We start from the raw sequence: 26,290 nt of genomic DNA on the forward strand, positions 1-26,290 counted from the left end.
GTGAAACCGCTGGAGAACTTTCTGGAAAGGCTGGGCAGCAGCTACTTTAGAGTTTAACATCTCTTGCAGCTAGGTATAGCCCCACTGAAACAGTATCCTTTCTTGTTTGTTTTTTGAGACAGGGTTTCTCTGTGGGACAGCTCTGGCCGTCCTGGAACTGGCTTTGTAGACAAGGCTGGCCTCGAACTCAGAGATCCCCTTGCCTCTGTTGGGATTAAAGGCGTGAGCCACCACAAACTGCCTCCCTCTGTGTTTGCAAAGGTTGCCATATACATGACTTCAGGCAGTCAGTCCCTCTTCTTAGGAAGCGGCCCCTTTGAGGGCCACTCAAATATCAAATATTTGCATTACAATTCACAATAGTAACAAAATTACAGTTATAAAGTAGCAACAAAATAATTAAATGGTTGGGGGAATCACCACAACAGGAGGAACTGTATAAAGGGTCCCAGCGTTAGGAAGATTGAGAACCCTGATCGAAGCAGTCTGCACACCCTAAGCACTGAACACTAACCACTGACGTCCAGGGAGCTAGCTAGCACTATCACTGACAAATCCAGTGCCTTCCCAGAATCCCCAGCGCCAGTTGCTTTCCTCCTCAACCCCAAGCACAGCAAGGAGGAGGGGTTCTCAGGCCTGTGAGCACCCCAGGAACACTCCAGGAGAGCCAGCCTGCTGGGTTGGTACTGTCCACCCTCCAAAACCCCAGCCCAGTGCACACACAGCCTAGCTGAGTCAGCTGAAGGCCCGGCCCTGCCCCAGGGACAGGGAGGAGCTGTCCCCTAGACTCCTGCCCTGCCTAGACTGGTAAGAGCTGACAGGGTACCCTGTCCCTCTTCTCCCAAGGACGGATGCCTAGCAACAGTCTGGTCATCGGGGAAATAGGGAGTGTTGGAAGGCTGTTCAGAGATTCTCTTTAGAGAGGAAGTCAGGGAGCTGGTTTAGTTCACCCTACACCCCTCCTCCAGGGTGAAGTCTGCAAGCTTGCTAAGAGTGTGGCTCTACCTGGGTTCAGATGTTGGCTCTCACCAGCAAGACCCTGGGGTACTAGAAATTGTCAGACTTGCTTGGCTTTGACTGCTCTGTAAGTTTGCAGTCTACTGAAAAGTGTCTGTTTGTCCCCTCGGGGACAACGGCAGCGCTACCATTTCAATCTTGTGATCCTCAACATGTCCCGTACCCCCTGGTCCTTGGTGTCCTCACCTGGACAGCCAACGTTAGTACCTGACACTAGACAAAACCTCAGTCAACACCAAACATTTTGGGAGCTTGCATCTAGGAAAGGGTGGGTATTGGGGCCTCACAGAGTGCTCCTGGAATATGCCTGCCTGCAGGGGTGTCTCCAGGTTCCTAAGACACACCCCCACTTTGCCCTGCTCTTTTCCTTTGCTGTAGCCTGTGGTCTGCCAGGAACACCCCTCCCTCTCCACTCTGAAGCTAGGTCCCCTTAGGGGGATCTCTCCTCTCTTCCTCATGCTGAGGCCCCCAAAGGGCGGGAGGCATACTGCTAGTTTTATCTGCCTGCTGATGAGAGGTCTCTGGGTCAGAGAGAGGTGACAGTCTTGTTGTTGTCCTGGCCCCCAACTAGTAATATGGGTGTCAAACAAACCATAGCACCAACGGAGATTGCAACATTCTCTGTAGCCCAGTGCAGTGACCGTAAGGTGATAAAGAAGGCAGGGAAATCAAGGGGTAATACTCTTTTTGTGTGTGGGGGGGGGGGGTTCGAGACAGGGTTTCTCTATGTAACAGTTCTAGCTGTCCTGGAACTAGCTCTTGTTGACCAGGCTGGCCTCGAACTCACAGAGATTCGCCTGCCTCTGGGATTAAAGGCGTGTGCCACCATCAGACCCCAAAATCATGGCTCAGAAACAAGAAGTGAATACCTGTCTCCTATTTCCCTGGGTTCTCCTCAGTCAAGAGCGTACAAACCGTAGATCGAGGAAGAGATAAGGTGACCCATAGCCAGACCTGGGACAGGGCCAGTTTGTTTCCAGAAGTTTGTAAAGACACGCACCACCCTTGACTCAAGAGCTCCCTGCTCTCCACTGTCCCACCTCTGACTCCTTAATCTGAGACCATAGACAACCCAGACCCAGTGGACCTGGCAAGAGCCTGTGACACTGTCCCCACCCCCAGCCCCAAAGGGGAAGGAAAAACCAAACCAAAACACAAATTCGGTGTTGCAAACGGCTGGCAACTTGTTAGCAGTGGTTGCAGTGTCCCTCACTTTTCTTACCCAAATAGAGCTAAATACAGGGCACCTGAGGCAGGCTCTCTGCGGGGCAGAGGAAGCGGAAAGGGTGAGGGACAGATGCCTAGATCTCAGGATCACTTCTGACTCAGAGAGAATGCGGATATGCGGTGGGGTGGGAGACAGTAAAGACAGCCACACAAACGGAAACCCCACCAAAGGTTGCGAAGGAGCTGGGATAGCAGGTGAGGGCGGCAGGGTTCGCCGGCCTCGCTTTAGGGGGTCCCTCTCTGACTCGGCTGCGACGCCTCCTCCCTCCTCCCAGCATCTCCTTGGCCCGTCCGCAGGTTCCAACGTGTCCCTGCCCCTGCCCGCCTTCCCAGCGCCCAAGTGACGCCAGAGTCGGGAGGGACGAGGCGCCGTCGGGATTTCTCCCTTGTTTCTTTCCCCCGGAGTGCACTCACCAAAGTCCCTGGGTCCCTCTTCCTGGGCCTCCTGGGTGAAAATCCAGGGTGGGTTGGTGGCGTAGAGGGACGTGGTGGCAGGGTTGGCATGCTTCTTCCCAAAGAGTTTGCTGAAGGTGCCCTGCATCGTCTGGTTCTTTTTCATGCTGCCGCAGGCCGCTCTGTCCCCGAGGGAAGGACCTTCCCTCCCTCGCCCCGTCCTGCCCCTGACTGAACTCCGCAGCGTCTCCCCAGGGGACACTACCAGGCCATGGCCCCCAGCCGCGCTCCCCGCCCGCGCACCCCGCGACAGGTGGTGCGGGCGCCGCCGCCGCTCGCCTGGAAATGCGAGCTACCTGGACAGGTAAGAGGCTGCCGCTGGGACCCGGCTCCGCCCCGCCGCCCAACTCCTCGGGCCACATTCCTGCCTCCTTCTACAACAGCCCATTGTTGGCACGGTGCGCCGCGCTGAGGACCTCGCCCTGCCCACGCCCTGCCTGGGAGAAGAGCCGCCCCCTGCCCCGGGTTCCCCACGGGCCCGCCCAGTCCACCCCCTTTCCTCTGGGCCAGGAAAGGCCTGAGGCGAGTTCCTTACTTCTGTGGGACGTTCCTGAGCAGATCTGGGTGGGTAGTTTAAAAAAGGTTCTTGTGTCCCGGAAAACGAACCTCCCTGACCAAGCATCCTGTGGACACTCTGACATGTGGGCAGGAGACTTTGATGAATATAAACGATGCCTGTAAAATAGCAAAAAGGTAGCGATCGGAGCTCCACAAAGTGATGTTAGCAAGAAAAAGCACTTGGGAGACAGAGGCAGGAGGATAGTCCAAAGTTTGAGGCCAGCCTGTTCTACACAGGCAGTTAAAGGCCAGCTATCATGCAGAAATTTCTGTGCCACTCTTGAGAACACAGGAAGAAACTATCTTCACGGGTGGGGCTCCAAAGATAAGGAAATCTTTATTTTATTTTATTTTTATTTTTCGAGACAGGATTTCCTCTGTGTAGCTTTGGAGCCTGTCCTGGCACTAGCTCTGTAGAGCAGGCAGGCCTTGAAATCACAGAAATCCACCTGCCTCTGCCTTCAGAGTGCTGGGATTAAAGGCGTGCCCCACTACCGCCCGGCGAGGAGATTTTAATGCATACTAATATCTTATATATAGTGGGCAGAGTCTCTCTACTATTAGCCCTGCTGTCCTGAAATTTTATATGTAGACCAGGCTGGCATCAAACTGACAGAGATATTTCTGCCTCTGCCTCCTAAGTGCTAGAATTAAAGGCTTGGGCCACCAAGCTGGGCTTAATATATTTTTAATGAAATCATCTTTTCTTTAATCTTTGACAATTCCATACATATAAACAATGCATCCTGAGCACATTTATCCATACAAGCTCTCCCCCTTCCACTCTCCCAACAACCCCAGCCCATCCTTTCTCCACTTCAGACATTTTTTTTTAAACCTGTTGGGTCTAGTTATTTATTTCGTCTGCTGGAATGTTGGCTGGCCTCATTGGCCTGATCTTGTGCGGGTCACCTCACTGTTGTCAGATCCTTAGTACAAGGACTGTGACTGAACACAGCACTGGAAATTTTGGCATTTTGTAGACATCAGATTCTCTTTTCCTGTATTATTATTATTATTATTATTATTATTATTATTATTATTATTATTATTATTATTATTTGGTTTTTCCAACACAGGGTTTCTCTGCAGTTTTGGAGCCTGTCCTGGAACTAGCTCTTGTAGACCAGGCTGGCCTCGAATTCACAGAGGTCCTCCTGCTTCTGCCTCCCGAGTGCTGGGATTAAAGACGTGCACCACCAGCTGGGATTAAAGGTGTGCACCACCAGCCGGCATTAAAGGTGTGCACCACCAGCCGGCATTAAAGGTGTGCACCACCAGCTGGCATTAAAGGTGTGCACCACCAGCTGGCATTAAAGGTGTGCACCACCAGCTGGCATTAAAGGTGTGTATCACCACCGCCCGGCCTAATAAATGTAACTTTAAAAATTAAAAAACAAACAAACTGATAAGGTCAACTGTGATGGTGGAAGACATGTGGCATTAATGTCCAGTGTCTATATGCACCCACACGAGTGCACACACTACACACACACACACACACACACACGCACGCACAGAGTTGACGTTAGCATGCTATCACTCCCTGGCCACTCTATATTACAACTGTTCTCCCTCAGATGCTGTTTATTTTTCAGCTCTTTGCCCTCAGTGCAGTTGAGGGTCACACGTGGCCATTTCTCATCCCCGCCACTTTAATCTCCAGTTTAACGTTCTCTTCCTGTTTTTTTGCTTTCCATGATAGTGACATTTCTGAGAAGTCCCCTTCAGCTTCAAGAGACAAGAAGAGCCATGCCTTCAGGGCTTGCCACTGTGCGGACATTGTTTTCCAGGTAAACTGAAAGGGCAGGAGGAACACTCTGGGTAGGGGAATGGAACAGATTTAATTTTTTTTTCAAGACAGGGTTTCTCTGTGACTTTGGAGCCTGTCCTAGAAACAAACTCTTGTAGACCAGGCTGGCCTCAAACTCACAGAGATCCGCCTGCCTCTGCCTCCCGAGTACTGGGATTAAAGGTGTGTGCCACCACCGCCTGGCCGGGACCTATTTTTTTTGATAGTGTTGGGAGTACAACCGGAGACTTCAGACGTGCTAGCTGTGCTAAGAGAGGCTCTACAATGAGCTACAGTCTCAGCCCTGGGGTGAGGGTCATGTTAAAACCAACTCCATGGGAACTGAGTTGGCTGACTGCTTGCCGACCGTGTATGACTGTTCAGTTCTCCTGAACCACACAAATCTAGTGTGGTGGTTCCTACCCGTACCTGTAATCCTAGCATTCCAGAAGCAAAGGCAGGAGGATCAGGAGTTGGCTTCATTGCAAATTCAAGGTCAGCCTGTGCTACCCAAGGCCCTGTCTGAAAACAAACAAGAAGAGAATAAAAACCAGAAAAACAATTTTAAAAAAACCTGTTTTCTCCAGATGTTTCTGTCCCCTTCAAGACCACAGCAGTTGTGAGGCACAGGACACAGGACTCACGGAAGCTCTCTCAGTGGTCACGTAGGGAGTAGGTTAAGTGGCCATGCGAGAGGAAGGCCGTTTCTGACGTGATCGCACCGGGAAGACAGACTTCTGTGACTGGAGGTGGCAGGCTGAGGTGACTCAGTGCAGCTCTGCGGTGGCTCTGGCTAACGCACGCAGCAGTTCACAGGAGCAGAGGTCAACAGGAGCTGCTTAGCCCAGGAAGGCTTCTAAAAATGGGGAATGGAGTCGGTCTGTGCAGGAAGACACAGATGTCACAGAGACAGGAAAGGGTCCTACTGGGACAGTGCACAAAGCCGCATGACCCATAATCCCTTTACCTCTTTTTAATCAAAATATCTATTATTATTATTTATCATTTAATAGTTATTTGTTTCTCTGTGTGTACAACCTGTGTGGGAATGCCCACAGAGGCCAGAAGAGGGCGTTAGATCCCCTGAGCTGCTAGACAGACAGGCAGTTTGGAACCATCAGATGTGGGTACTGGGAACCACTATGGTGCCCTGGAAAAGCAAGAAGCAGCCTGCTGACCCCCTAACAATGCCTTCTACTCATTTATTTATTTGTGTGTCTGTTGTGTGCTTGACTGTGGCACAGTGCACCTGTGAAGCTCAGAGGACAGCTTGCAGAAGTCCCTTGTCTGGCTCCAGCCAGTAGGTCCAGGGGATTGAATTTAGGTCACAGGCTTGGCAGCGGGCACCTCTACCTACTGAGCCATCCGGAAGGCTCCCATCCTTTTACCGTTTGTCTTTACATCATAGTTCCCCCTACTGTCCAAATGGAAAGGAACAAGGATTCCCCAACCCCACAAGGATCCCCATTGCATCGTGGGCATCATCATGGCCGGCCCAAATGCTCTAGACCTTAGGCACAGGACGCAGGCTTTGTTCTTGGAGACCTATGAGACATGAGGCCTCCGTTGCTCTGGGTAGCTCCTGGGCCCTTAGACCTACACATGGCCTGGCAGAGTCACCATCCACAGCTCCAACCATATATAACTCCCACTGCATACTCAATGCTCTTGAAAACCGTTGTGTGCCAACTCTGCACCATGAAGGAGCCAGAAGAATCCAAGACCTGGTCTCTGAGTCTCAGTTGCCGTAGGCTAGTTGAGGAAGCAGGCAGAACCGAGATCATGGTGAGATAAATGAGAAGGAGGAGGAGGAGGAGGAGGAGGGAAGACTGAAGACAATGGGCTGGGGTCTATGGGAGAGCATCTGGGAGGTGTCTGCAGGGGTTTAGAGAGGTGGAGTGTGGTGGGAATGGAGTGCTACAACAAGACTGTCCTGAGCATAGAGGGCTGGAAAACGAGCTGCCGGCCTGGAGATGTGGCTCAGTGGATAAAGTGTTTCTGTGCAAGCATGTGACCTGAGTTCAGATCACCTGCATTGAAGTCAGGCATGGTGGTGTGCAGTTGTGATCCCAGTGGTGAGGGATGGGCGGGGCAAAGGCAGGTGGGTCCCACAAGCTGGCTAGCCAACCAGTCTAGCTGAAATAGCAAGTTCCAGGTGCAGTGAGAGACCCTGTCTCAAAAATATAAAGTGGAGGATGATTGAGGAAGACATTTAAAGTTAGCCTCTGAACTCTACGAGGCATGCCCGAAGCATGCGTGCACACATGCATACACCACAGTATGGACATGTGCATGCACACTCACATATGCATGCACACATGTATACACACACATATACTGAACACATATTAATAAATAAAAATGGATATGATTAAAATACATTGTATGCATGTATAAAATTCCCAAAAATAAATAGAAAATATTTTTAAAAATTTAAATAAGAAAGACACCTGGAATAATGAGAAACAACCAAAAGTCCACTGGAAGGCAGCTGGCTGAATACATTATGGCATATCAACACGATGGGATCATAATGTCACTGTCTGCAGATGGTGATGCATCCTGTAGTCTCTGTCACTCAGGAGGCTAAGGAGAGAGGAATGCTTGAGCCCAGGCGTTTAAGACCAGCAGGGGCCACACAGTAAGAACAGAAGAGAGGTGAGTAAAGCTGCCGACTCCTCAGGTACCTCCGCCGAGAATAGACGCGATGGTAGACTCTTAAGCAGCCCTGGGCATCGCTGTCCGGCTATTTGTGAAAGGGGAGGGGGCAGATAAGTACCGTCTTATTTGCTTTTGTTGGCAGAGAGAAACTTTGGAAACATAAATTACAACTCAGTAAAAGTGTTTACTGAGGGAGGAGGCACATGGGAGGGAGACCTTCCAGAAAGTTCAAATCATGCAAACACATTTCCTATTTTAATGTTAGAAACAGCTGGACAGGGTGGCACACACCTTTAATCCTAGCACTCAGGAGGCAGAGGCAAAATCATGAGGCTGTCTGTTGAGTGCCAAGCCATCCTGGTCTCCATAGTGAGTTCCAGGCTTGCTACATACTTTGTCTCAAAGACTAAAGTTAAAACAAAGCCAGTGTGGTGTTGCACACTTGAGAGATGGAGGAAGGGGGATCACGTGTTCAAAGTCACCCTTGGCCAGGTGGCAAGTTTAAGGCTAGCCTGGGCTACAGAAACCCAGCTTTGGTAAATTAACAAACAAACAAATAAAAGCAAGTAGAGATCTTGGTCTAGAAGGATCTGGTTAAATCCACGAAAGGCTACTCTTTGAATACCTTGGTGTCTTATTTTATTTTATTTTATTTTATTATTTGGGTTTTCAAGACAGGGCCTCTCTGTGTAACAGCTCTGGTTATCCTGGAACTCACTTCATAGACCAGGCTGGCCTCAAACTCACAGAGATCTGCTTGCCCCTGCTTCCCGAGTGCTGGGATTAAAGGTGTGAGCCATCACTGCCCATTTTAAAATTCTATTTATTTATACATTTTTAGATTTATTTATTTATGTGTATAACTTTTTTGTCTCTGTGTGTGTGCACTATGTGTGTCTGGTCCCCTTAGAGGTCAGAAGAGGATGGTTGGGAGCCATCATGTGGTTGCTGGGAGCCAAACCCAGGTCCTCTGAAAGAGCAGCAAGTGCTCTTAACTGCCGAGCCAACTCTCCCGTCCTATTTATTTATTTTAAAATTACATTTTATTTAACTGGGGGAGGGGTGGTGGCCACAGCACGAGCATGCCACAGTGCATGTATGGAGTCAGAGGACAGCTTGCAGGGGGTGGCTCTTCCCTTCTACCATGCGGGTCCTGGGGATGCGATTCAGGCTGGAAGGCTTGGCAGCAAGTGACTTTATCTGCTGAGCCATCTTCTCTGACATTACCCAGAGGGGTCTTACTGAAAATGCGAGCAACCCTTTCTCTCGGCTTGGCTGATTCTTCTGCGAAACAGGATGACCATCAAGGTTTGAGAGGCTGTCGCTGGGAACCAGTGGCTACCAGAATGCCTCATAGGATCCTGAGCATGTAAGGGAGACTGGACACAGAGGGTCTGTTTGCTCTGACGGTGCAAGGGATCCAGCCCAGGGCCTCATGCGTGCTTGCAAGTGCTCTGCCACCAGGTGCCACCTCAGTCTCTACCAGCTACGTGTTAAGGACATCTTTCCTTCCAGCACTAGGAAAAGTGCCGGGAAAACGAGGGCGGAGGGGCTGAAGGAAGGCACTTAACTGATTAGTCAATCAGCTGGTCAGCTGGAGAGGGTGAGGGCGGGCCTTGTGAGCTCACACTGCAAACAGAGGGGTATAATTGCTAGTCTGTGGAACAGCTTAAAAAACAATGGGCTTGGGCATGATTGGTATGTGAAGGCAAATATGCTGAGCCAGTTTCTTCAGCTGGGGACAAGAGAGAGGGCAGGAGCTACAGTGAGGTTGTTAGGGAGGCCATAGGTGGAAGGCATAGAGCCAGTGCCCGGCACACACAGGATACCTGTAAATGTTTGTGTATTTCTCCCAGGGCTGGTCCCTTTGCGCATGGGTGCGTCTTGGCTGGGGGTAGAGGACATTGAGGCCCTGCTGCTGCCATCTGTGAGTAGCAGAGATGGTTGAGGCTGAGGTCTGGGTGTCAGCGTATTCTAGGCACCCAGCTCCCTCCCATACCTTTTGGCCTGGGGCAGTCTATGGAGGATCTAGGTTCCATGTCCCCAACTTCCGGTTTTACTTTGTCACCCAGCAGCTTTGGAAACAGTTTCCCTCCGCAGAGTCAGGGCCTGATGTGGGGCTGAGGATGTGGCCTGGGAGGCAGAGCATTGGCTTGACATGTGCAGCCCTGGGTTTAATCCCAGCATCATATACAACAGGCATGGCGGCAGATGCTTGTATTCCAGTCCTCGAGAGGTTGGAAATTCTACGTCATCCTTGGCCACAGTGAGGAGAGGGAGGGGCCGGGAGCCTAATTCTCTGCCTTGTCCAGACTTAGTCAACTAATAACACTGCCCTACACGATCCTCCAGTGAGAGAAACAGCCACATAGCAGCACCCCTCAACACAGAAGAAAAACCTATTCTGTAATTAATCCCTCTGCTCAGTCATTACTCAGCAACCTGGAACGTGGCCAGCTCTGGAACGTGGGGTGGGGGCTGGCCTAGGAAGTTCCAGTCTATCCGGAAACCCCATCCCATCTTTGGAAAGCCTGTGGTCTCTCTGAATGGGGAAGCCTGGGGGAGCCCTCAGCACACCTCCATCCTGCCCCTGGTCTCTGCGGCGCTCTCCAGAACTGCCAGCACCCGACACCCAGATGAGCCTGACTGCAGCCCAGCATCTTATTCCCAGGCAGAGAACATCTTATCTCAGATCAGTTCATGGAGCCCATGGCGGAGGAGCACGGGGAGGGGAGACTTCAATCTACTTCATCTTCCCTCTGGAGAAACTGTGAACACTCTCCTGACAGGAACTCTTGCTTAGCTGGTGTTGAAAGCTGTGGGTGTCTGGTGTGCACCCTGGTTTGTGTTTGGTGCTGGGGAGACATTCACTTTCCTATGTATCTACTTACACATGCACACACACACACATATGTATTGGAGACAGGGTTTCACAATGCAACCCGGGCTGCCTGGAGCTTCAGTGTAGAGCAACCTCCGTGCTGGCCTTTGAACTCATAGATCCACCTGCCACTGCCTCTCCAGTGCTGGCATTAGAGATGGGTGCTGTTGTATTTTATTTTGTGGGTGCACCAGGTATGCGCAGGTGCCCAAAGAGGTCAGACCCCGCCCCCCGGAGCTGTCATCACAGGTATTGTGATCTGCTCAGTGTGGCTGCTGGGAATCCAACGTGGACCCTCTGGAAGAGCAGCAAGCACTTCTGACTGGTGAAGCAAAGCTCTAGCTTCTCGATTTTCTCTTTCCCATGAGCTGTGTTGGTGGGACTGTAGCTCTGGGGGAAGGCTTTGGGGTACAGACTAGGTTTGAATCATGGCTCTGTTATGTCTCAGGGCTGTGGCCCTGGCCACACCGTTGCCTCTCCTAATCTTCTTTGCTTCCTGTGGAAAGCAAGGTATAAGTATTCAGAGTGTCACAAAACTCAGGGAGCAGGTGGGTTAAGGCACCAGCAGGTGCTCAGCCCAGGTGCCCCTGCCCTGTCCTCTGCACTAACTTTGTACTCAGAGGTACTAAAGAAAACAAAATGAGAGAAAAGAACCAGCAAGAGAACGGTGTAGATTCAATGAAGTATCTGAGAAGGAAAATTCCAGCAAGGCCAGCAAGCAGGCTGAAGCAGGTCCCCACAAGGTCACCTTGAAGGCCAGGGAGACATTCCCACAATCAGAAAGAATGTGTGTCCGTGTGTGCATGCGTGCCTGTGTGCACTTCAGAAAATAGAACCGTGCCTGGTAGTGCAGGCCTGTAATTGCAGATACTCAAGAGATTGAGGCAGGAGGATCAGAAATCAAAGGTTGCTCAAGCTACAGATTGAGTTCAAGGTCACCCTGGGCAGTAAGCTTTTCTCTGTCCCACCAGCGAGCTCCAGATGAAATCTCAGCCTTAGCTTAGGCTTGCTCCACTAGCTTGTTTTTGTTTGTTTGTTTGTTTTTGTTTGTTGAGGCAGGGTTTCACTCTTTAGTTCTGACTGTCCTGCAACTCACTCTGTAGACCAGGCTGGCCTCGAACTCACAGGATCCGCCTGCCTCTGCCTCCTGAGTGCTGGGATTAAAGACATGCACCATTACTGCCAGGCTCCATTAGCCTTTTTTTAAAAAAATATTTTTATGATTTATTTAACTTTATTTTATGTGCATTGGCGTGAAGGTGTCAGATCCCCTGCAACTGGATCTTCAGATAGTTGTGAGCTGCCATGTGGGTGCTGGGAATTGAACCAACCCCGGTCCTCTGGAAGAGCAGCAAGTGCTCTTAACTACTGAGCCATCTCCCCAGCCCCTCCATTATCTCTTATAACTTATTTTAATCTATGTTTTGTCCCATGACTCATTACCTCATCTCTCCATACTGTTCATGCTGATTCCTGAGCAGCAGGTACCTCTCTTCTTCCCAGACTTCTCCCTGCTCGGAAGTCCCGCCTGTACTCTCCTGACTAGCTATTGGCTGTTCAGCTTTTCATTACACCAATCACAGCAATACACCTTCACACAGGTATCCCAAGCACAACTTAGTGGGACCCTATCACAAAACAGGAAGTTAGGCCGGGAGTGGTGGCACCAGCTCACAGTCCCAGCGCTTGGGAGGCAGAGGAAAGGAAATCGAGTTCAAGGTCATCCTTTGAAATATGGGGAGTTCAGGGCTACCCTCAGCTATAATGTGACTCTGTCTCAAAAAAATTTTTTTAAGAGGGCGTGGATGTAGCTTAGTAGTTGAACGTGTTGAGGACTAAGCTTTGATTGCTGATGAAGTCTGTAGACCTAGTTACCCTGTAACTGAGACAGGAGGATTGCTGGAGTACAAGCACTCCAGGCCAGCCTTGGCAACATATCAAGATCCTGCCTCAAAAATAAAGAGGGCACCACAAGACGGCTGGGCTGCTAAAAGCACGTGCAGCCAAACCTGATGCCTTGAATTTGGTCCCCAGTACCGACCTGGGGAAGGAGAGAAGCAGCCCCCACAAGTTGTCCTCTGTGTGGTGTGGAGAGCAGACATATGGGGTCCATCCCCAGAAGCAGAGGACGTGGAAGAGGTCAGAAACGCATGGCTAGACGCTTGCCTAACACCTGGATCAGAGCTTCAAAACAGCAGGGACAGATAAAAATCTTCAAAAGAAATTAGAGCTCTAAAACCAACAGTGGACTCAGATCTAAAGCACACAATACCACTTATGTAAATGAAAACTACCTGCACACCAAACAACAATGTAGGTTTTGCGAGAACCCATGAGCAAGAAGATATTCATTAATGGCTGCCTCTGGCTGACTGGCTGGGTCAGGGATGCCATTGAAGAAGCGAGATAAAGGCAAAAAAATTAATACAGTGTTGCCTTGGAGTGATCATATGCTATAAAGCCAAGCATAGTAAGAACTCAGCCCTCTGAACTTCAGGCATATCAAAGGAAAAACAGTTGATGACCAGAGAGATTAAGTTGTTTGCACAAGTCACAGAGCAGGTAAGGAAGGGTAGGGAAGAGGCCCCAGAACCTGGTCTACTAGAACAAGGCAGCAGGCACTGTCAGCCACCTACACCTGACAGCGGGGAGGCAGGAGGCTGTGGGAGGCGGGAGGCGAGGGATGGGGTGCATGGTGCCTCTTCCTGTGCTCTGGGTCAGCCCAGAGTCCCACTGGCTCTGCTTAGCTTTCCCAAACCCCCACTGAGCACTGTGGAGGATGTACCACAGCCCCTGCCTTCTGGGAACTTCTAGGATGAACAAAATAAGGTCATAGTTCAGAAGCAGGGCTTCTGGGAGGTGGGACTGATTCAGCATTGTACACAGTTTAGAAATAGTGACAAGCTAATTCACAGCCCTGCCAAGCAGCCAGTCATTTTGTAAGATCATGGTCCTTCCCAGGAGCCATCAAGAGCAAGTCTGTTATCCCTTCCACTTAGATTAGGAGTTGGCACAGAGAGGTGAGGTCATCTGTGCAAGTCACACAGCTGAGAAATGTCTGAGCTGGGATTCAATCCCACAAGGGTGAACCCAGAGGCGACCATCCATCCATCCATCCATCCATCCATCCATCCACCCATTCAGGTGGCAAGCCTGTGCCACTATGCCCACCTATGGAGTTGATGTTAGGGATGGGACTTCAGGCCTTGTGTGTGCTAGGCATGTGCTCTACCACCTGCCCATCACATCTAAACCCACCACAAAATCTGCAAATGAAACAGTCTAGGCTAGGCTTTCCTAAGGAGATGTCCCTAGTTGTTACCCCCACAACATTTTCACACCCCCACAACAAAGTGGCCCAGTCTGGGCTAAGGACACTATTGGCAGAGCCTACCGGAAGTTATTAGTTATTAGGAAGTTATTAGGGTCCCCACCTAAGAGCCCCGATATGTGATGGGATGCCCCACTGTGGGAGTTTATTGGTCCCCATAATCTCATAGAAAGTGGCTTTGTTGAAGTGGGTGTGGTCTTGTTGGAGTAAATGTGTCACTGTGGGAGCTCAGATTTTTAGACAGTGGACTTTCTGTTGCCTGCAATATGTAGAACTCTCAGATTCCTCTCCAGCACCATGTCTGCCTGCACGCTGCCATGCTCCCCACCACGATGATCATGGACTGAACCTCTGACACTAAGTGAGCTATCACAATGAAATGTTTCATTTGGTGCAAAAAGGGAGCTGGGGCTCAGAGTTGTCAGGGCCTGTCTCTGATCACCTAGGACTCCGGGTTACCAGCCTTCACCCACTTGGTATTCTAAGTATTACCCCTTCCATCTTTCCCAAACCTTCTCCTGCCTCGCCAGCTTCCTTGAAAGCATCTTCCAGCCCAGGACTAAAGCCAGGCTTTCTCACTTGGCCAGAGAACCTGGCCACCCTGCCCAATGCCATCCCCCCCACCTTCCTTCTTTCTGACCAAGACCTCAGTGTTTTGATTTCTGGGCCTTGTCTTTCAGTGCTCAGCCCCTCCCAGCCTCCTTGGAAATTAGGGGTTGTTATCATCAAGGTATGAGCCTACAAACTATCATCACCTCCACTTCCAGTTTGCCTGTGGGCCCCAAAGTCCACTCTGTCACCTATGGTCAGCAGTGGCTGTGCCAGGAGGAAGGCAAACAAGGCCAGGACTAGCCCGAGTCGGGCAGCAGCCAGCAAGATGGCTCTAGGCAGGGCTGTCTTCCTCCTCTTGGGGCTTATTGATCCCAAAGAGAAGTCAGGTCGTTCCTGCATGTGTGGTTTCTGATAGACTTCAGGAGGTGTCAGCCAGATGTGGTGCATGGGACCCTAATGTGTAGGAACTTTAAAAAAAAAGTTTATTTATTTACGTATTTCATTTCTTTTTTGTTTGTTTGTGGGTGTTAGGCCTGCATGTGTGTCTGTGCACCTAGTCTGTGGGAGGCCCAAAAAGAGTGTTACATTACCTGAGTCTGGAGTTACAACCGGATCCAAGCTGCCATGTGGGTGCTGGGAACCAAATCCTGGTCCTGGAGCAGCCAGTGCTCTTAACTGCTGAGCTGCCCCTAGGCCCCCAGCCTTGTTTTTGAAGATGAGATCAGGGCAGACCATTCAACCACCCACCTGCCAGCCCAATTAGCTGCCCACACAGTGATCGTCGTATCTGCGCAGTGATTATTTTCTGCTTGGTCACTGTCCTATCTACTCTGTCCCAGCCTAATAGTAGGAGACTCAGTCCACTCATCTTACAGTAGGGAGGGGAAAGAAGCAAAGAGGGTCAGTTGGTGTGGCCTGAGTTACATACGTAAAAGGTGGGGCTCGGGTTTAGGCTCAAGAATCCTAATTCCTGGGCTACAATCTGTTCTCTGTGCTACAATCGCCCGTCTACTCGTTAGCTTCCTGGCCAGCCAGCTGTCTGCCTTCCCACTCAACCATCCGTCAATCCGTTTCTCAGTCTGACTTCTTAGTCAGCTAGCTGTCTGTCTGTCTGCCCATCTATCTATATGACCATCCACCTACTTCTAGGCTAGCCATCCAGCTGTTGGTCTATCTACTTATTTACCATCTACCTCTTTAGCATCCATTCACACAGCTACTCACCCACTTTCTGACTAAGTCAACTGTCCATCTATCCATTTGTTCCTCCATCCACCAACTCTCTTCCTAGTCGGCAAGCCAAGTGCCTGTGCATCCATCCGTCTGTCCGTCCGTCTGTCCATCCATCTATCCACTTCCTAGTCAGCAAGCCAAGTGCCTGTCCATCTATCCGTCTATTCATCCATCTATCCATCCATCTATCCGTCCATCTGTCCGTTTGTCTGTCTGTCCATCCGTCCATCCACTTCCTAGTCAGCAAGCCAAGTGCCTGTCCATCTATCCATCTATTCATCCATCTATCCATCCATCTATCCGTCTGTCTGTCCATTTGTCGGTCTGTCCGTCTGTCCATCCACTTCCTAGTCAGCAAACCAGCTGTCTATCCAACAATCCATTCTACCCCTTCCCCTCCTGACTCCAATTCAAAGCAGTATAAGAGGAGGAGCATCTAGCTATATGAGGTTTCTGGAGACAGAACACATGGGCTTAAGAAGGTGGATGTGGAATGGAAAGTAAAGGAAATAGGAGGAGATGAGGGGCAGAGATGACTCAGATCAGGAGGCCTGGTCCTTTTCTCCACTACCTGGCAACACTTCATCCCCTGTCCCCATCATTTTTCTGTTGACCCTTTGTCTTCCACTTCTGTAATTAGAAGGTGTGTGGAGAGGGAAGTGAGAAGAGAGAGATGCTCTCAGAAGGCAGGGACCAAGGGTTTAGGAACAAATTCTTCTGCTATACTGTAAGAATCTATAAAGGCAGGCTGGCCTAGATGGGATCCATCACTGAACCACAGCATTCAGGGCTGGAGAGACGGCTCGGTGGTTAGAGCACTTGTTGACAGTGTTCAGTTCCCAGCACCCAAGTGGTGCTTGTTCCAGGGACCTGCTGCCCTCTTCTGTCCTCCTTGGTACCAGGCATGCATGTGGTATACACACACACACACACACACACACACACACACACGGGGGGGGGGGCAAAATACTCACACATAAAATAATTAATCTTCAAAACAACAACCAACCAAAAGAAAGAAAGAGAGAGGGTCTATTTCCTCTCTACCAGTGACTCCCCCCCTTCCCCCGAGACAGGGTTTCTCTGTGTAATAGCCTTAGCTGTCCTGGAACTAACTCTTGTAGACCAGGCTGTCCTTGAACTCACAGAGATCCGTCTGCCTCTGCCTCATGAGTGCTGGCATTAAAGGCGTGTGCCACCACCCCAGCTGCCAATGGCTTCTTATAACATACTGGGAACCTGAGACACACTGGGGACCCCACTGTCTCTAAGGGGTACAGGGGAAGAGGGGGAGACTGTCAAGGCTACAAGGCCTCCTGGAAAGACAGGGGAGTTTATGCTGTAAGGAGCATCACAATGTCCCAGGCCCCACACAAGCGCCCCTGACGGTGATACCCTCAGTGCCCTCCCAAGAGTCCCTGGGTGCCTCTGGAGCCCTGACCACCACAAGTCCTATTTCACCATCAAGGAAGGCGGTGGTCAAGGATGCTGAAAGTAAGGTGACATCAGGGTCTGGGGCTGGGCAGTTCAAGACCACAAGCAATTGGAATGGAGTGAAGCCTGGGGCTTGGCTTACAGGACCCCTGCCTGACTTGTTTCCTTCCTGGGGGCAGAAGGGAAGGCTGCCGTTCAATTCCTCTGATTCCTTTACTCTTGGCTTTTGCAGGGTGCCTTCCAGACTTTTCAGTTAGCATTCTCCTAGACAAATCTGCTAAAATAGTGCTTAAATCTAGGTACGTGTGTGTGTGTGTGTGCGTGCATGCGTGCGCAGCTGAGTGTGATGTGTCTCTCTGTATGTGTGTGTCTGAGTGTGGGGTGTGTGTGTCTGAGTGTGATGTGTCTGTGTGTGTGTGTGTGTGTGCGCACGTCTGAGTATGGTGTGTTCTTGCTTCTTTGTGTGTCTGTGTGTGTATCTAAGTATGGTGTGTCTGTACCTCTGTATGTGCCTGTGTGTGTGTGTGCCTCTGTGTCTGTGCCTCTCTCTGTGTATGTGTCTGTCTGTACCTCTCTATGTGTTTATGTATGGTGTGTCTGAGTGTGGTATGTCTGTGTGTGTATCTATGCCTTTTTGTGTGTCTCTGTGTGTGTGTGTCTCTCTGTGTGCATGCCACAGTACACGTTTGGAAGTCAAACACAATTTGCAGAAGTTGCTTCTCTCTTTCTACCATGTGGATACTGGAGATTAATTTCAGGTTGTCAGGCTCAACCACAAGCGCCTTCATCTACTGAGCCATCTGTCTCTCTGGTCCCTAGAGTTTCTTCTTATTTTACACGTGGGGGAAACAAGCACAGAGTGTTATAATATACCCAGACTATTCTCAGTCGGTGAGGTGGGGTTACCATTTGAACTCATTCCATCTCATTCTGCTACAAACTGGTGAGGCTGATGGCTGGATTATGCCTCTTTTGCAGAAGCTCAAAGTTGCCTGACCTATTAAGGACCAAGCCAGGGCCAGAGCTCAGTCTTCAAACTGCAGAGCCTGGACACATTCCACAGCACCAGGTGTCCTGGGAAGACTCCCAGCTGCCTCACCCCGGTGCCATTTGCATTTGTCAGGGCACCAGGCAGGCTACCAGAAAGTGAGCGAGTAATGGCTGACTCTCCACCTGGGCCAGGGCTGAGGGTGTATTCCAGCGGTTGGAGCACACGCCTAGAAAAAGCCATCGGCAATGTGGATTTTAAAAAGGTTCTTGACTAGTGTGAGTGAAATTGGCTTTCCAAGCTGTGATACAGAGTCTTGGTCCAAACCAGGCCATGTAACCCATGGGCCCGAGGACTTGCAAGGGCAGAGTGCCTTCCTGGAAGACCTACCTTGATACCATGTGAGGGTTTACCCTGCTCAGAAAGTCACTACTTCTTTTTTCTTCTTTAATTTATGTGTGTGTGTCATATATGCATGTGTGTGCATGCATGTGCATGCCCATTTGTACACAGAGGCTAAAGGAACTTGTAATGTTCTTCTCTATCACGCTCCACCTTGTTCCCTTGAGACAGTCTCATAGAGCCTGGAGCTAGGTTGGGAGTGGTCAGTAGCTCCTAACTCTATCTTCCTCAATGCTGAGGTTACAGGTGTGTGTGTGTGTGGCTGCCATGGCTCTTCCCTGGGATCTGAACTCAGGTACCTGTGCTTACCCAAGTGCTCTTATCCACTGGAGGGAACATCTCTCAGCCCCAGGGGACCTTCTCAATCCAGCCCCAGCCCATTCTAAATCCCGACAGGAGGGATAAACACAAGCTGACAAGAGAATCTCAAAGACCTCTTCTGGGACTGCTTGGGTGTTGGAGGGAAGGAGCATTCTGCCGGGATCCTGGCTTTGGACTCTAACTTGGGAATGGAAGAAGGTTCCAAAGGGAAGGGAGGAGCCGTGGTCCTCCCCTACTTGCCCTTCCAGGTCCTTGACTCTGTAGAATGGGAAGGATAAGTGTCACCCTGCCAGTGTCGCCCTCGAGGCTCTGAACCAGCTCTCCTCAGCCTTGGCATTGCTGTTCCTGAGCAGTGGGAATTCTTGGTGGGGCGTGGGGCTGTCCTAAGCACCGTGGGATCTCTCTCTAACCACACCCACCCCCAAGGTAAGAAGGGCATGATGGGAAGAGCTAGTTAAATGAAACCAGGTGCTAACGTGGAAACTATGCAGCCAGGCCCCAGCCTCGCTCCAGTGCCCTCTGTAGTCACTCAGAGCCTGCTTGACTTGGCCCCTGGGAGGGGCAGGGCAAAGCGAGGCCAGAGCTCTCTCTTCCTCTTTCCTCCTCCTCCTGCTTTTCTTTGTGTTCTCTCTTGATTTCCTTTTATTATTTTATTTACGTGTCTGTGTGTATGCCACATGTAAACAGGTGTCACAGAGTCCAGAGGAGAGTGTTGGATCCCTGAAGCTGTAGTTACAGGCAGTTGTGAGTCATGCAGCATGGGTGCTGGGGACCAAACTGGGGTCCTTTGGAAGAACATTAGACACTTGTAATGTCTGATGACCGAGAATGTAACATTTTTTGATGAGCCATCTCTCTAGCAACCTCCTCCCTTTTCATTTTTTCTCTTTGTCCTTACTCTCTTCTTTTTCCTCTACCTTCCCTGAACTGTCCTTCTGCCCCAGTTTCTGTGAGAGCCATTTTCTGGCTGTGTCAAGGCTTAAAGCCCTTGCATGTGGTAGCAGCAGTATCTAGGGAAGGGCCCAGAGTAGATGGGGACCCAGAGCAGGTGGGTCTAGAGCAGGTGGGTCCAGAGCAAGTGGGTCTAGAGCAGGTGGGCCCAGAGCAGGTGGGTCTAGAGCAGGTGGGCCCAGAGCAGGTGGGTCTAGAGCAGGTGGGTCCAGAGCAAGTGGGTCTAGAGCAGGTGGGCCCAGAGCAGGTGGGTCTAGAGCAGGTGGGTCCAGAGCAAGTGGGTCTAGAGCAGGTGGACCCAGAGCAGGTGGGTCTAGAGCAGGTGGGTCCAGAGCAGGTGGGTCTAGAGCAGGTAGGCCCAGAGCAGGTGGGTCTAGAGCAGGTGGGTCCAGAGCAGGTGGGTCTAGAGCAGATGGGCCCAGAGCAGGTGGGTCCAGAGCAGATGGGCCCAGAGTGGATAAACTCAGAGCAGGTGGGCCCAGAGCAGGTGGGTCTAGAGCAGGTGGGCCCAGAGCAGGTGGGTCCAGAGCAGGTGAACTCAGAGCAGGTGGGCCCAGAGTGGATGAACTCAGAGCAGGTGAGTCCAGAGCAGGTGAGCCCAGAGCAGGTAGGTCCAGAGCAGGTGGACCCAGAGCAGGTAGGCCCAGAACAGGTGGGCTCAGAGCAGGTGGGCCCCAGCAGGTGAACTCATCCAGAGCAGGTGGGCCCAGAACAGGTGAACTCAGAGCAGGTGGGCCCAGAGCAGGTGGGCCCAGGCCCTGGGCTGACACAAATAGTAGAGTCTATTTTGGAATTCTGGTTGTGTACATCAGTTGTGAGACTTCTGAAAAGCACTCTGTGCCTTGTCACAAACTGTGTGACAAACTGCGTGAGCTTCAACTGATGATAGCTTAGTACCCACGAGCCTCTGTTTCAACATCCGAAAAATGGGGTTAACATCTCACTTGTCTGCTTGGAGCTTTGGCAGAGGTGAGTGTCACTTGAGTGACAAGTGCTTGCTTGGTACTTGGTAGGTGTCTAAGTGGCTATTCTACTGCTGTGAAGAGACACCGGGACCAAGGGAACTTATAGAGGAAAGAGTTTTTGGGGCTTGCTGTTTGAAAGAGGTAGAGTCCATAGCAATCATGGTGGTAAGGATGGCAGCAGGCCAGCAGGCATGACACTGAAGCAGGAGCTGAGAGCTTTGTTAAGACAACAGCCAACTGGAATGGCATGGGCTTTTGAAACATCAAGGCCCATCCCCAGTGACACACCTCCTCCAACATAGCCACACTTTCTGATCCTTCCCAAATAGTTCTATCAACTGGGGACCAAGTATTCAAATATAAGAGCCTGTGGGGGTGGGGCTGGAGAGATGGCTCAGAGGTTAAGAGCACTGACTGATCTTCCAGAGGTCCTGAGTTCAATTCCCAGCAACCACATGGTGGCTCACAACCATCTATGAGATCTGGTGCCCTCTTCTGGTGGGCAGGCATACATGCAGACAGAACATTGTATATATAATAAATAAATAAATTTAAAAAAAAAAGAGCCTGTGGGGGCCATGCTCACTCCACTATCGTAGACACTTGATTCTGTCAGCAAAGTGCACTATCCTTCCTGCTCTGGGTCTTGGTCAGTCCCCATACCATTCTGAAACACTTTCTGCTGTCATTCCTGGTGCCGGTCTCCTGAACTCTAGTCCAGGGGCCGGAAGGTAAAGATGCTAAGTCCCCGGTTACAAACTAAAGGAGGAGGGCATGGTGCTTCCAGAGATGACTTCTCTTGGTTTTGCTTCTTGAGGAAGAGTCTCAAGTGTCCTGGGGCTTTGGACTCTATGTAGCCGAGGGAAGGATGGCTTGGGCACCTCACCTTCCTGTCTGCATCTCCCGAGTGCTAAGATCACCAATGCTATGTGCATTGTGCAAATTTACAACTTCTTTTTGTTATCGAATATTGATTTTTATTATGTGTAGTGTGTGTGTGTGTGTGTGTGTGTGTGTGTATACATGCGGGAAGGTGCCTATGGAGGCCAGAAAAGGATGTCACAGAATCCTCTGGAGTTGCAGTTACAGATGGCTGTGAGCTGTTGGGAACAGAACTTAGATCCTCTGGAAGAGCAGCAAGTTCTCTTAACCACTAAATCATCTCTTCAGAACGACTTAAAACATTTTAGAATTGTGTGTATCTACCTTAGTCCGTCCTAGAAAAGGACAGCGTCTTGGGAGTGTGAGCAGGTTCCAGGTCTAGCTGCTCACTACGCAACAGGAGAGTTATGTCATGAGACAAGATGCTGAGGGACAGAGGTGTTTTTATTTAAGTAGCTAGCTCAAGGAAAAGACAGAGGACTCATGTCCAAATTTCATCTTGTTGGGAGAGTGGCTTATATAGGTGGTTGGTGAGTGCCTTACTCAGTGGGGGATGGGTCATTCGTTGCCTTCTCATGGTGGGCTGCCCAGCCCTCATCCATAGTCATACCTGGGTACTTTTCAGTTCTGCTGATATTAAGGCTATTTGTGCCTCTGATCGAATTGCCAGCATGCAGTTCCCAACATATTTCACAACAGATGAAGGGGCCCAGAGATCCTCTCTCTGGTCAAAGTTAAGAACATGAAAAAAAATGACCTTCCTCTAATGACTATGGGAGCCAAGGTTAAGTGAGGTAATGGGGGTCTGTCCAAGATCCAGTGTGGTGCTCAGCTTTGCGGGTGGCATAGGATGGGGTGGGGGCCGTGGCAGATGTGGGACAGCATTCCCTGGAGAGGAAGGTATTCAAGAGAGCTACCTGCAAAGGGAAGACAGGAAGAATTTCAAAAATGAGGACGGGGCCTGGAAAACAGTTTGTAAATCAGATGCAAAGCATTCCCTCCTGACTTGAGCCACGGACTTCTGTAGGGGGCTCCACCTTCCCTAACTCCATCATCAGGGCTGCTTTTCTGAGCCCTGAGGCTGGGCAGAGAGAAATGGTTGGTAGTTGAAGCCCCAGAGACAGAATCCAAGTGCCCTGATGCACCCTGGTGGATGGCCACTGGCAGGCAGCCCAGGCTTTGGACTGGACTGTCATGACTCTGAAAATCTGTAAGAAAAAAGGAACTTGGGAGGTAGAGATAGGGGGATCAGGAATTCAAGGCCATCCTTAGGCCACCCCATTGAGTTTGAGGCCAGTCTGGGCTACATGAGAGCACAATTCAAAAAGCAAACCCAAAACCAAACCAATAATCAAACACATAAATAAAGAAAATGGACACCTGTTTCCTGGAAGATGTCGCGGGGTTTCAAGGAGCAAGGCAGTTCCATCATAGGAGAGTCAAGAAGGGTGATAACAGGGATCAGTGTGATTGACATGGCAATGGGGGGCTCCTAGATCGGGGTGGGCAGACCCCAATCAAATAAGAGCAAGGTTAGGGAGCGGTGGGCATAGGTAATAATGAGAGATTCTAAAACAGAACTGGGTCAGCGGCTTGGAAGGTGGACTGCCCTATACAGAATTCAGTTAAGGTGAACCTGCATTTACCAAGCACACTTTAAATGCTTTGGTCTGGAGCAAAGAAACAAGATTTTCAAGGCTTCTATGTCACGGGTAAGAAATTCTTCCTACAGACAGTAAGCAAGCGAGCTTTGCTGGCCAGCTCTGATGGAATCCCTTAATGATTTGGAAGGACAGGTGTGATCTGGGTGACAGGTAGCCCAATGTGGCAGAACGCAGGGTGGGTGGAGGGACGGGAAGGCTGGAGAGCCGGTGCCACATCTCTGTTGAACGTCTTGCGTTCTAGGCTTGAAGGTTTGGGATTTGTTTTCCAGGTAGTAGACACAAAAGATGCTTTGATGAGAACAGCTGGGTTATGTGGCTGTTAATACAGAAAGTGAACTCTGGAGCGACTCGAGAAGACAAGAGGTTGAAGGGAGAACAACTTCAATGGATACTGGGCTGAGCCCTCAGGAGGATGAGGATGAAGGCTGATAGTGTCAGGAGTCGGGGAGCACATCTCCAGAGGCCGTGGGGAGGAGTGACGATTGACTGTAGGAGGGAGAGGCACTGAAGCCAGCATCTGGGTTCCCAGTCTTCTGACCTGGCAGGTGCCTCTGATAATTAGGCAGATGTCCACAGGAACAGGGACCAGGTGAGGGGACTTGAGGGCTTTCCCCTGCTCCAGAGGTTCTGGTACTTGGCCAGCAGAACTGTGTTCCAGGGTGGCTCTGGGATCTCTGCGAGGGCCCCATTCTCCTTCTTGTCCCGGCTTTAGCAAATCAAAGTCTGAGTCCCCAGTTTTCAGGCCTGCCAACTCTCTCCTTCATTCTCTCTCCTCAGGACTCACAAAAATTCTCAATCCCCAGCCATGGGCGAAAGATGCCACCAGGCAAAAAGGTGAAGGCGCCATCACCGCCCTTGTCACAGACGTGGAAACAAAACCGGGAGCAATCTCTGGCGGCAGCCTTCGTACCTGTAGTGGTGGATCCTCGGGGGCAGAACCCAGATAAAAGCAGGTTCAATTTCTACACCTCCCAGTATTCCAACTCTCTGAACCCCTTCTACACCTTGCAGAAGCCCACCTGTGGCTACCTGTACCGCAGGGAGACTGACCACACCCGCAAACGTTTTGACGTTCCTCCAGCAAATCTGATCTTGTGGCACACCTAGGTCCATGACATCTGAAGTCCCCACCCTGCACCTTCATCCCCGTGCTCCTGGGTCCCAGAGGGAAGGCCATTCGTTTCTGGAAGAGCAGTGCTTACCTGGGCTAGCCAGGTAACACCACCGTTGACAGCAGAGGAGGCTTCTCAACAACAATAAACTTTGTCCTTCCTTTTCCTGGCCTCTAAATGGATAGGGTTGTTAATGGTGAGTGTATTGGGGGGGGGGCGGGGGACTGAAGAATTGGAAGGTTTTACTCTCAGTCCTCTCCCCACCCCAGGAGTATCCTTCTCCCAGGCCCAGTGTCAGTCGCTTCTCCCCAGCATTCCCATGGGTCACACTTGCGATACCTCCCAAAACTGGCTGTGTGCACCCTGCTTTCTCATGCGGTCATCTTACCCCGTTTACTCAGGGTCACGCAGTGCTCGACAAGGACGCTGCAAATTAAGCCACATGCTAATTGTTTCTGGATTGTTTTTCAAGATAGGGTTTCTTTGTGTAGCCCTGGCTGTCCTGGAACTTACTCTGTAGACCAGGCTGGCCTCAGACTCACAAAGATCTGCCTGCCTCTGTTTCCTAAATGCTGGAATTAAAGGCGTGCCTACCACTGTGCCAGACTCCTTGTTTCTGGCTTTTTGAGCAAGAGTTTTGCTGTGTAGAGCAGGCTGGCCTTGACCTCACTACGTAGTTTAGACTGACCTTGACCTTGAACTCACAGCCTTCCTGCCACTGTCCCGAGTGCTGGAATTACAGAAATGTATCTCCATCCTGGGCTCTGACTTGTGGCTTTTGCTGGGGGTTGAAGCCCCCATTCCTGTTTTCTCATATGGTTCAGAATAACTAAGTCTAAGACATGCATTTTTTTTTTTTAGGGGGGGGATGTCCTAGAACTCAGTCTGTAGACCAGGCAGGCCTTTAACTCAGAGAACCACCTGCCTCTGCCTCCCAAGTGCCGGGATTAATGAGGTATGCCACTACCACCCAGCTAAGACTTGCAAGTCTTATAGGCCTATGGTCATGGAGGGGTCGGTGAAGGCAGAGGCCACTAAGCCTGTAGTGGAAAACCCTATCTCAAAAAAAAAAGCAAAATGATAACAAAACCAAACACACACACATACACACATACGCACACACGTACTCTCTCACACACACGTACTCTCTCTCACAAACACACGTACTCTCTCACACACACACGTACTCTCTTTCACACACGTACTCTCTCTCACACACGTACTCTCTCACACACACACACACACGTACTCTCTCTCTCTCACACACACACACGTGTAATCACGCACAGAAACAGACACCCACAGACACCCACAGACCATTTGCGCAGCTCATTTCCTTTGCACCGACTTTATGACTCTCATGTCACACATCCCAGGATCGACTCCTAGACCTCTGAGGCAGATTAGGTTGGAGTTTGTTCACCCCTGTGCCAAGTCAGCAGTCTTTTCCTTATTGAGAAATGGAGGTTTCAACATTCTCCACTCTAAAAAGCCACCATTTTTCCAGCTCCCCCGAACTTTCTGTCTGTCATATTTGTTTGAGGTGGGGTCCCATCTTGTAGCCCCAGCTACCTGGATCTTGCTGTGGCCCGTACTGGGCTGGGACTTGCCTTTCTCCTGCCTCGGCTTCTCCGGAGTGCTGGAATTGTAGGTACATTCCACTGTGCTCATTTGTCTGCTGCCTGCCTTAATCTCTTGGGACTTGTATTTTAAAAAAAAATCATTTATTGCAGTTTTTGTGAGGTTTGTAGATGCAGCAGAGATAAATGCTGTGTTCAGTCTTTGTATAATTAGAGATCTTAACCATTTATTTATTAAATAAATTAGTATTCCCACAACAGTGAAAACTGGGTTTTCTTTGAAAGG

The 26,290-nt window shown here is 50.4% G+C and overlaps 2 protein-coding genes across 4 annotated transcripts in view; one reads left to right on the plus strand and one right to left on the minus strand.

Annotated features, from left to right (window-relative positions):
* Positions 1–3,155, minus strand: part of C9H6orf132 (chromosome 9 C6orf132 homolog) — a 29,605-nt gene extending 26,450 nt beyond the window's left edge. Inside the window, exon 1 of the mRNA XM_038343389.1 lies at positions 2,659–3,155. Coding sequence (XP_038199317.1) covers positions 2,659–2,803 — 145 coding nt within the window. The 5' untranslated portion in view covers positions 2,804–3,155. The remainder of the gene's footprint in view (positions 1–2,658) is intronic.
* Positions 696–24,666, plus strand: Guca1anb (GUCA1A neighbor). Of its 3 annotated transcripts, none has more exons than XM_038343391.1 (3): positions 696–807; positions 2,814–3,001; positions 24,090–24,666. In XM_038343391.1, exons 2-3 carry the CDS (start codon positions 2,909–2,911, stop codon positions 24,417–24,419), a joined length of 423 nt encoding a protein of 140 aa, XP_038199319.1. In that variant the 5' UTR covers positions 696–807; positions 2,814–2,908; the 3' UTR covers positions 24,420–24,666. The 3 variants fall into 3 exon arrangements, with proteins under 3 accessions (XP_038199319.1, XP_038199320.1, XP_038199318.1); XM_038343392.1 differs by lacking the exon at positions 696–807 and adding an exon at positions 2,263–2,439; XM_038343390.1 differs by lacking the exon at positions 696–807 and adding an exon at positions 4,961–5,048 and having other exon boundaries at positions 2,650–3,001.
* The last annotated feature ends 1,624 nt before the right edge of the window (positions 24,667–26,290 follow it).

Source organism: Arvicola amphibius, chromosome 9 (assembly GCF_903992535.2).
Source record: "Arvicola amphibius chromosome 9, mArvAmp1.2, whole genome shotgun sequence".
Taxonomy (NCBI): domain Eukaryota; kingdom Metazoa; phylum Chordata; class Mammalia; order Rodentia; family Cricetidae; genus Arvicola; species Arvicola amphibius.

Excerpts from the sequence above, each read along its gene's own strand:
- Guca1anb (XM_038343390.1), top strand. The coding sequence starts at position 2,802 with ATGCTGCCGCAGGCCGCTCTGTCCCCGAGGGAAGGACCTTCCCTCCCT. Across the intron at positions 3,002-4,960 it reads AATGCGAGCTACCTGGACAG|TGACATTTCTGAGAAGTCCC; the intron begins GTAAGAGGCTGC and ends TTTCCATGATAG. Across the intron at positions 5,049-24,089 it reads GTGCGGACATTGTTTTCCAG|GACTCACAAAAATTCTCAAT; the intron begins GTAAACTGAAAG and ends CTCTCTCCTCAG.